This window comes from Papilio polytes, unplaced genomic scaffold (genome assembly GCF_000836215.1).
Source record: "Papilio polytes unplaced genomic scaffold, Ppol_1.0 DF823288.1, whole genome shotgun sequence".
Lineage (NCBI taxonomy): Eukaryota > Metazoa > Arthropoda > Insecta > Lepidoptera > Papilionidae > Papilio > Papilio polytes.
The window spans coordinates 1,316,049-1,327,599 of record NW_013525916.1 but is presented as its reverse complement, the minus strand read 5'-3'; the positions used below and the strand labels follow the sequence as shown (position 1 = coordinate 1,327,599).

The 11,551-nt window shown below is 32.9% G+C and overlaps 1 protein-coding gene across 1 annotated transcript in view; it reads left to right on the top strand.

Moving 5' to 3' along the window:
- The first annotated feature begins 9,740 nt into the window (after positions 1-9,740).
- LOC106104958 overlaps positions 9,741-11,551 on the top strand; it is a 10,519-nt gene continuing 8,708 nt past the window's right edge. Inside the window, exon 1 of the mRNA XM_013285152.1 lies at positions 9,741-11,514. Within this exon, the coding sequence (XP_013140606.1) occupies positions 9,741-11,514 (1,774 nt within the window). The remainder of the gene's footprint in view (positions 11,515-11,551) is intronic.

Genomic DNA, 11,551 nt, shown 5'->3' with positions numbered 1-11,551 from the left:
CGCAACTAACACTTCATAGGTAGTTACCAACATGCAGTATAGTTTTATAGAGTTAAATAACTACTTGTCGTATTAAAGTGAACTCGAACTTAAATTTTAGAAATGTACTACTTAGCTTTTTGTACTCGCTTGTTATATTTATTGACACACGTATACAAAACCGATATTTTATTTTTACAGTTTGCAGTTGGGTACTGACGTTACTAGATTGCCTAGTAGTTTCTCTGAACTTTTAAAATTTTTATTCTAGTGCTTCTCCGACATAGATAGGTTAGAGACATTGTTACCTTCCAGGATTTTCTTTTTGATCAAAATTTGTTTTTATAGTTTGTTTTGCATGTTATTATGACTAAGCCCTTATTGCCGAAACTAAGAACATGGTTTATTTGATCAAAATTTTAACAAATATAAACATGTTCGTTTTTTTTTTCATTTTATCGTAGGCTAGTTGTCGGCGTATCCTGTGACACCTAGGCCAGCTCCTCCCATTCTTGGCTATTATGCGCTTTCCTTGTCCAAAATGCATGTTACTGTCTCTTTGATTTATTCGTTTTTATTTTATTTTACACTTCTTTTAATCCTTGGTATCCCAGTAACATTACGTCGTGACCGCACGAATGTCGAATAATATGTTGTAACATAAGTCAGTAACTCGCTTGAAGTATAAGGTTATTTCGTTTAATAATGTAGTTAACATTTCGTTACGATATAAATAATGTATGACTCCAGTTACGCGTAAAAAGCTTAATTATCAGTATAAGAAACATAAGAATGGAGAAATCATATCTTTCATCTGTTAGTCTACTCTGTAATCATTATTGACCTTAATAGCATTATTGCGTGTGAAGTCAAGGGTCCGAAGCATTTACGAATATTAATTATTGTGTCACATAAAGATTTTTTTGCCGGAATGACAAAAAAAAAATCATTTTCACTTGTCCTCAATCATTATTTCAAATATAGTCATTTTTAAATGTTTCCATTTAATACTGTTGAAACAAAGTGGTAAATTAACTCGAAATTGACTGCTGAGTATATTGTGGTTTCACTTTAGTGCTCGACGCAGGCAAAATGTGCGGTGCGTTGGTGGCGACACACGAATTAAAATGAATAAGTTTGTAATTGACGTAATAGCGTACTTAACTTATTAATTACAAAGTTAGCTTTTAAGTAGCATTTATACTTCCTAATTTTATCATCCTATTTTTTTACCGCAAGAAGGTACTGTTTTCCGAAAGGTTATATATGGTGCAAAAATATTTGATTTGAAGTAGTTATAACCAAAAGTAATATTGTAGTTCTTTACTTTGTACTAACAGAACACTAACATTTTCTTCAGGCTTTGGTGTTTGGAGCAACAGGCTTTAAATGTCATGCGTTGCATCTGGCATCGACTTATATTTTATTACATATAACTATTACATATTACATTACAACTTATATTTTACAAGATATATTTATTGCCAGCTTAGAATAAATACCAAATTGAATAGCATACCTATGTACGTACATGTAAAATTCTAAATACGAAAAACAGATTGGTATATGCCTGTATTCGAATTAAAGACCGGCAGATTATATGACAAAAGAATAACCCCTAGGCCACTGACAATCATAATTAAACTTGACTTACCTACCAGATAAGAATTATTTCAAGTCAAATTAAACATTAAGATTTTCAGATTAACCAACTTTGTTTTTACAGCTTTAGTTGTGATTACGAAATCGCTCACCGCTTATATCTTGAGATGTAGCAGGAAATGGAATGTGTAATTTGAATGAGTGCGTTTGCGATGTTTGCCCGTTGCTCGATGCAACCAACACTCCATTTCCAGTTCATACGGAACTACTCCACATTACTGAATAGATTCAGCTCGTATCAAAGTCTACGCCGGATGTACCATCAACTATGAAAAGGCCCAGTCTTAACTAAAAAGACCCTCCATCCTGAGGTTTGTTTAGGACTTTGTTCTTTTAAAAACGTTGTTCAACTTGCGAGGGAACCTTAAATAAGAAAATAAGATATTACATAAAAATAAATGTGTGAAAATGAAAGTTCCTCATTTACTTATTAAGAAAAATAAACTTTTTATTTCATTGGATATTAGTCTTAAACTCAAAGAAATTGTGTTTTAGTATAGTTGAAATAATTTGATAGGAAGTTTATAAATGCTTTAAACTGAATTTATCCTAAAAAATAAATTCCTATTAAACTTGAATTCGATTTTTCGTAATACAGTCATTGGGATTCCTAAACCGACTTTGTCGATAATTTAAACATAGTAACCAACTAAGTATATGTTAAGAGCTTTACAAACTTCAGTGTGGCGATTGTACTGTTTAAAATTTCAGTATGAAAACAATTGGAATTTGTTTGACACTAGTTATTTTTCTAAATATACATGTCATTAAAAGAATTTTCATCATATTATGTCGTGTACTGTTTTAATATAAATTTATACTATTGTAAAAATGTTATCTTTAAATGACGTAAATAGCAACAAAAAAATGTTAACTAAAATCTAGTTTGTTTGATTTGTGTTTCTTATGTACTCCAAGGTGCACATCCTAACGGATAAACAACGTGTATGCGATGAATATTCAAGCGATAATGTGACTAAGCATAACTTGGAAGGCTTACATATTCTAAGTTACAAGAACCATCTTGTCGTGTCCTAGTATCAAGACAAAGTAATAATTTGTCGTACATCACTCTACTTGAAGAGTTAAGTATAGCTCTTTATTAAGTTATATTATTACATAGTTGTAACAACATTGTTACTTAATTATATTAGTTACTTATAAAACAAAAAAAAACGATTATAATAACTTGAGGAATTTTATGATTTGAACGTCTGCAATGGAATTAAAAAAATTCTTGCCACACTGAAAGTGATTAAAATCAAAAACAGATTCATCCTCTTTTTGAATCTAATTTTAGTGCCACGCAAACCGCCATTGACCTCGTGACGTAATTAACAATACAGTCGGCTTTAAAACGGTTTACACCACGGTGTACACCACGATTACACGTAATCGTATGCGGCCAATTGAAATGACGCGTGTATTGGAAGCGGGGACATGGTTTCAATTATGAATCGGTATTTATGTTGCTTTTAATAATCACAAACATTGAAATATCTGCAATATACAAATACGAGTTACAATTATCATACATTTTTTACCAAGTTGTTTGTTGACTCTTACCTAAATTTGTAAATAAAATAGGTTTGGATAATAATTTTTTTACAACTTTTCGCTGTTTTAAGGTAACAATAATCTCATAGAATTTGTCAAAAGTAACATTTTTTAAGATTGAAAATTGTGAAAATAGTAACATTCGCAACAGTAATAATCATTCGAAAAAAACCTATATTCCGGACAAAAGCAGAAAAGTGAAAATTAGAGCGCAGGCTTTTTCGCGTTCAAAGCGGCATGGAAATGGAAATGCAGCTTTTAAGAGACGCAAAGCAAAACTATTTAAGCAGCACCAGTCAATGGGAGTTGGTGTTTAAACGTAAAGCGTTTCTCGGGTGTGCTCCGAAATACCTTTTAATTCAAATAATACTGAAAACTTTTTGATAGCCCTATAAATTAACATTCATAAACTATAACACAAAAAACTATATTAATTATTATATATTAGCTGTTGCTAACGTATTCGTCCGCGTAAAATAAAAAAAAAACATAATAACACATTTTGTGTTAATCAGTGACAGCGCAGTTTTTTAGTGGTGAAAGAATTTTTTAAATCGGTCCAGTAGTTTTTGAGTTATTTCAATAGATACAAAAATACAAATATTTCTCCTTTATAATATTAGAATAGATTTTCAGTACAATAAAATTATTCGGAAATAGTTTAATGTTAGCTTCTTAAGTTGTTGGTCGAAGCCCTCGTTATTATAAAATCTCTTTTTAATGTAATGTCAGAACGTCTTCTCTTGTTGTTATCCGTAGAGCGAGGAAATTAGTAAGGAACAAATAAAGTTATTATAAGTTGTTAATATATTGAACCATGTTATTCCATCATCTATAATTGAGTTTGTACACAAACTAAAAGGAAAATCTAACGCGGAAAAATTCTATAAGATAAAAGTGAACGACGAGAAAAGAAAATAGTGGCAACGTAAACTTTAGCTAAGCGCTCGTCGCGTTGTCGTGTCGTGTGAGATCGAAAGTACATGCAGTTATCGTAGAGTAGATTAGAATCGATTTCCTAGAGAAAATAGGGCTTAAATAGACATATTATTTCATAATATGTTTCCTGTAAAACATGGTACATTTTTTATTTTCACAAGTCTTAAATACAATTGACCTGAAAGGTCAAGGTTTATTTTAGTTTTTTGTATGTACATATTGAAAAACTCAAAAACTACTAGGCTTATTTCAAAAATTCTTTGACCATTAAAAAACTACGTTATTAGTGAGTGATATAGGTTACATTTTTTATTATTTTTTAAAACACACGCGAAGCAACAGCCAGTTTATAATAAAACATAATATTTCATTGATACTTAATCAATTGAAATTGTTTCTAGCGATTTCAGCAATTTTATAGCATTAAAAAGGTATATTAATTGTGTAAATGTTTATTTTATTACAACAGCGCTTAGGCACTCAGGCGGATTAAAGAGTTTCACATTTATGTTATTCTTCGCTCGCGTATGGAATATCAAAGCATTTCTATATTACCTTTTTACGTAAATACTACGTAACGTTTTAGTATTAAATCGGGTATATAAACGGATCTCCAAATTTTAATACGAACGATCTGTTTAAACAGTTAATGTTAGCTTAGTTATTTAAAGATGAATATAAATACTGTATAAAGAATAATTCTTGCATTTGATAGCAGTTTTTTTATAAATATACACAAAAACCGAGATTAATTTCGACAATTTTGATATAAACTTCTTAAATACTTTAACAAATAAGAAGCAATACATTAAGAACACTTGTAATGACACTTCCCTAGAAATTGCTAGCTTATGTAGGACTGCGTAATTTTAGCAAGATTTCATCATCATCCACTTGCCCTTATCCCTTATGGAGGGTCGGCACAGTATGTGCTGCTCTTCCATACATCTCTATCAGCCGTCATATCTGAATTCACTCCTTTCTTAAGCATATCTTCTTTCAACAATCCATCCATACTTTCTTCGGTCTTCCTCTTCCTTTGTAGCCATCCACATTCAATCTCAACACTTTCTGGTTTATGTCCCCATCATTTCGTCATTAGCAAGATTTCATGTATAGTATAATAGACGTACATAACACAGCTTAGCGAATAAATCAATTTATTCGAAGCCAAAGTAGCCAAAATAACTTTGGAGCAATTTAAAGTTACTTTATAATTTGGACAGTCTACAGAGAGAACTATGAATAATTAAACCATCGGGAGTACTTGGGAACAATTTTGATGGACTTTACTGAGGAAACATTAAACTAAATTACCTTAACATCTACATGAATGATAAAAAATACAATCTATGTTCTAGTAAATTATTTAAAAAAAAACCGTAAAACCCTTTAACTAAACTTGTGTTTTCTTTTCAATATCGAAATCTTATCAACACTTTAGGGCGTGGTTAAGGCAGATTTAAGATTTCGTCTCTACATAATTATGCACCTTGGATAATTGGAATCATAAAGACAATTGTAATTAAGCATATTGACTCAATCGTCGAAAACTTTTATATTAATTCAATATAAATTGTACCTGCTATGTTACTTAACTAGCTGTTTCCATGCGACTTCATCCGCATAAAATTATAAAAATTTCATTTTATTGTTGTCAAAATGACATAGCATGATATCAAACCACGGCAACCTTCCTTCCTTGATGTTGGCAACAACTTATAGTCTCTTTCCCACATTAGGGTTTTTATCCAAAATATTTACCCCTAAGTTTAACGGCGTGAAAATATATAGCCTAAAGCGTGATGTAAGTGAGGGCTTTTTATTAAAAAAAAAATATTCAAAAATATACTGTGATTGCTGACATCTTAGGCAACAATGAAGTGTATGTTTACGCTTTATTATATTACTATAGATGTAATCTTTACAACATATACTTTCTTGTAATTGGATATCTATCTATCTTGTAATTGTTTTCTTTCACATTCATAGGTTAGAATTTCGTAAATACAATTTATTTCTCAAATGTAAGACTAGTTAAAATGTATGATTTTTCTTCTTCATAAAATATTCTCCCATTTACCGAAGTTTCTTTTTAACAATGAATTCTAATCACCGCAGAGTGCACGAAATCATGAGTGTTATTTCCAATTTAAAAAGAAAATATGGGATATTTTCAAGCATAAATTGCACCGCGCTTCGCAAAATTGAAAGTTTCCTCAACAAGATTTCGTGCTTAGGTTGCCAGCGTAATTTAGAATTATTTGCACCCCGCTATTCACTTTTGCAAAAAAGTTATTGCTGCAGAAAAATATTAAAAGAATTTCATAATTCAGATATTTTATGGCAGCAAAATGCGAACGAGTAATCAGCTAACCTAATGATATTTATTACCTTTGGCGACAAAAATGTTCCAGATGTGTTTCTTTATATGGAAGGAAGGACAGGAAAACTAAAGAAAAAGAGTAAAAAAAAAACAAAGAAAAAGAACTTACTGTGTCAAACAAAACAAAAGTAATTTATAATCATCGTTAAATGAAAACAGAGGCTATTGGGCAGTGGTTAACCGATTTCCCGGACCAGACCATACTCATACAGGTTCGATCCCCACCATATACTCGTCTCAATATTTTTCGATTTTTGAATTTTGAATGTATGTAAACAGGTTTATCCAAATTTCTTAAGGTAATATCCTCTTTATGTGCGCCTTCTCCTTTGTTGTATAAGGGTCGGCAACGCATCTGCAATTGCGGTTATCTATGGGCAGCGGTCGCTTCGCCATTTTGGCGGATTCAGGTGGCCGCTTGCTCGTTTGCCAGCTGTTATAAAAATAAAAAAACGTGAAGGAAAATATTGTGATGAAACCTAAACATATCTGCGAATAAATTCAAAGACTTGCATGAGTATAATTTTCTAAATTAATAAGTTAATAACTTGAATGAAGTCGACCAATAGAGTGTGTCCTTGCAGTTGAGTATGACATAAAACGCCTAATTTAGGGATGGCTCTGATCTTCACCTTGGGAACGTATAATGAGCTGATGATGATGATGATAATTAAATGAGGTCAAATCGAAAAAGATAAAATTAAATAATGTTTTAAAATAAGTTCATACTTTATGTCAAATTCGATTACTTTCTAGTTAATTGCTAATAATTTTACTAAACATTTTGAATTAGTCGCGTTGGTAAATTTTCAACTGAAACTAACCGAAACGATGATGAGAAATTAATGTTTGTTAGGTGTGTTCAATCAATTGAACGAGATCAACTCAGTGAGGGCAATTTGTATGTAAATTTGTTTACCAATTCCCATTAGCGCTAATGTTCTCAAAACCATTAGGTGTAGTAGTTTTCAACTTTGTGCGCCAGTCTGGGACAGAGAGATACTAATATAATAAGCTCCTGCTTTTTGTGTAATGGGACATTCTAAGAAAAACTTAAGGTTATAACATCAGACGCCAAATTCAAGATACTAAGAGATTATTAAATGTCTATTAGCATAAAATATTTACAGAAATAAGCGCACAGTTACCTTTCTACTTTATATAGACAAATACATCGTGAAAAAGTTTTTTTTATTAAGAAGTAGATTTCGCTCGCGACTCCGTCCGCGTAGGATTTAAAAAAAAAAAGTATGTAGCCTATGTGTTCTACGTCTATCCTAAATCTCACCGAAATCTGTTCAGCCGTTTAGGCTACAAACTCTAACAAACATCCATTCGTCCATCCATCCATCTAAACTTTCGCATTTACAATATTAGTATGACAGATAATACTTGTAATAAAATAGCTCCAAATCTAACAATAGCTATATTTAATAACGCAATTAACTTCTTTTTTTTTCTTTTTTAATTAAACATTTCCCTTTTCTCTCGTAAGCGGCGTGACGTTATTTTTTCCCTCATGTGTCCGGTTAGATAAGCCACTAGTATTATGTCGTACTATGCGGTAATTCGGAGCCATGCTAACGCACAACATTTTCCTTGTAACATATTGTCCTAGCAAATCCTCTAAATATTAGATGTAATTCACAAAGAAAATAATAATTAAACTTCAATTGGGAAATGACAATGTTTTTATTGAACTTTTTTGTTTGCTATACAATTTATTAAACTAAATTAAATCGAAAAAACCCACTTGACTAAATTTATTGATCCTAAAAAGTCACCTATTAGAATTTTTTCATCTATTTGTATTTTATCATTTTCAGGACTTAAATATACTTAAAACAAATTGGTAGTAGTATCACGGGCTTATTTTAGTATTCTAGTAACAAAACAGGTTAAGCACTTCGACGGAAATACTTACCGTTTCATCTTTAATTCAAGTTTTATTAGTTTCACTCTTTAACGATACTTGTATAAAAGCTTTTATAAATAAAAGGATCAAAATCTTTATATTTTTAAAGTCTTTAAAATCAAGAGGGCTTTTTGTTACAAAAACCTTATCAACTTCCTAAAAGTATGTAAGTTATCAATTCGTTTATGTAGCAATGTCACATTGGGCTTACATTGTCTAAATAATTAAGTATATTAATTATTACAATTATCTCTCCAAAAAAAATCTTCTCCTCTCCTCCTTCTCTCTCATAAAAAAGCTCTCCACCTAAAATATTGTTATGGGTAATTTATCATACTACAACTTTCTGCAAACTGAAAATATACTAAATTTTTTACTGACTTAACAATATTTGAACTATCGACGGTACAGTGACAATTATTCTAAGTTAACAGGCTGAAAACGGCGTTGGAAAAAGCTAGCTCTAAACGACTTAAGCACTTCGGCACTCGGCCAGATTGGAAGCATTAAGTGAAATTTCCTTGTACAGCTGCTAGCTTTAAAATGGCTTCATTTTGCCTTCCCTGGCCATTCGAGTTACAACCATGTTTTGTTCAATGAACTACAATTTTTATCACTACTTTAATCTTCTACCTTACTAGTAAAACTAGCTGTTCCCGCGCGACTTCATTCGCATGAAATTATGAATTACTTCATTAACTACATTTGTCAAATTAAATTGCAAAAATGACATGACATGACAAACCTTAGCAATCTTCCTTTCTTGATGTTGGCAACAGCTTATGATCTCTTTCCCACATTAGGGTTTTTATCCAAAATATTTACCCCTAAGTTTAATGGCGTGAAAATATATAGCCTAAAGCGTGACGTAAGTGTAGGACTTTTTACTAAAAAAGAGTTATTCAAAAATATGCTGTAATTGCTGACATCTTAGGCAACAAAGAAATGTGTGTTTACGCTTTATTATAATAGTATAGGGGGGTAAGGGGAAACGGTAACAACATCTTAACCGACCCAACTGTCAACCTCACCTGCGCGCGTTGGTTGTAGTTTTAAACAACCAACGGCGGTGGTCTACTACATCTGACCACCGCGGTACCCCCTGCTAGACAACAGACGAGGCTCTGGCGACCGAGCAATGGCGGTATAACCATACACCCATGTGGACAACCATTTGGATGAGGCTACAGCGGCCTTGAAGGCTAAATAACTTCTTAAAAGTCTAATGCAGAAGGCAACGGGAGACCACTGCATAATATTATCCCTAGTAATCAGTTATCCATGGAAAAGTCGAAGAATAGAATGGCCCCGAGTTCCTGGCGTCCCTTAAATGGGACAGGGGTGCGAAGAATCCCCAGGCGGAAAACAGAAGGAAAAACGTTAAGATTAGGAACATGGAATGTGAGAAGTTTGAAGAGTCCAGAAAAAGTCCATAATGTATGCAAAGAGATGATACGTTTAAGAATCGACATATTAGGTATCAGTGATGTTAGATGGAGGGGAAACGGTAAATACCAGATAGATGAAGACCACATTATGTACTACTCTGGCACCGATGACACCTCAAATAAATATGGAGTAGGAATTATTGTAAACACAAAATCCTTAAATACTACGTATAGCTTTTTACCTAACTCAAACCGTACCATGTTGCTTCAACTACAGGCCAAACCTAGAAATATTAACATTATTCAAGTGTATGCTCCCACCACTGATGGTACAGATCAAGAAGTTCAGGATTTTTATAGCGAAGTCGAACAGTTGCTTAAATTAACAAAAAAACATGAAGTTAACCTTGTTATGGGTGATATGAATGCTAAGGTAGGAAATGTGGAGGTACAAGGTGTAACAGGAAAGTTCGGTTTGGGTACAAGAAATGAAAGAGGAGAGACCTTTGTACAGTTTTGCCAAGAACGTGACCTAGTCGTAATGAATACCTTTTACCAACTACCACCGCGAAGATTATATACCTGGACATCACCACGACACAGCCCACAACACGTAATTAGGAATCAAATTGACTATATTACTATAAACAAACGTTTCAGAAACAGCATCAAAAACACAAAAACGTATCCGGGAGCAGACATCGGTTCGGACCATAACCCACTTATCGCCACAATATCGTGTATACTTAAGAAAATTAAGAAAAAGACAGTAAATTTTAAATCCGACATAACAAAATTCAATGACACTGATACTAAAGCTAAAATAAAAGTAGAAATAAACAAATGGGCAGCAGAGATAAAAACACAGGCGATTAGTTCATCTGAAGAGACATGGAGGTCACTAAAAGCTAAAATACTAGAAATTAATAAGGACTATCTAAAGAGAGACTGGTCACCTAAACAAGCCTGGATGACAGAGAAAATTTACAAACTCATGGAAGAAAGACGACTTTATAAACATACCAATGTCACTAAATATAAAAAGCTACATCGTACAATACGAAGAGAAGCTCGTTTTGCTCGTGAGTCTTGGTTTCGGCATAAATGTGAGTGTCTAGAAAATCTATATAAAAAACATGACGCATTCAATCTACATAAAGAAATAAAAACCCTGATGGGTCACAAAACGCACACAAATCAACTTGTAGACGAACATCAGATCCCCATCTTAGATATATCTTTGAAAAAACAAAAATGGGAACAATATATAACGTCTTTGTTTTATGATGACACTCGCAACGAAGAAGTAGTTAACACAACCACCGAAGGATACTCTATTATGCCGGAAGAGATTATAAGAGCTCTGAGTAAAGCCAAGCGCGGAAAATCACCGGGACCAGACAATATTAACATCGAAGTATTGAAGCTCATTGAGGAAGACAACATCGAGGTTCTCGTTAATTTCATGAATTCAATATACGACTCTGGTGAACTGCCTCATGATTGGTTAAAGTCAACGTTCGTCACGCTTCCAAAAAAAGCGAATGCGAAGAGATGCGAGGACTTCCGAACGATTAGCCTCATGAGCCAAGTGTTGAAGGTATTCCTCAGCATCATTCATGAGCGTATAAGGAAGAAGTGTGACGACCAACTTGGTGACAGCCAGTTTGGCTTTCGAGCAGGCGTGGGTACCAGAGAAGCTCTCTTTGCAATACAGGTTCTGGT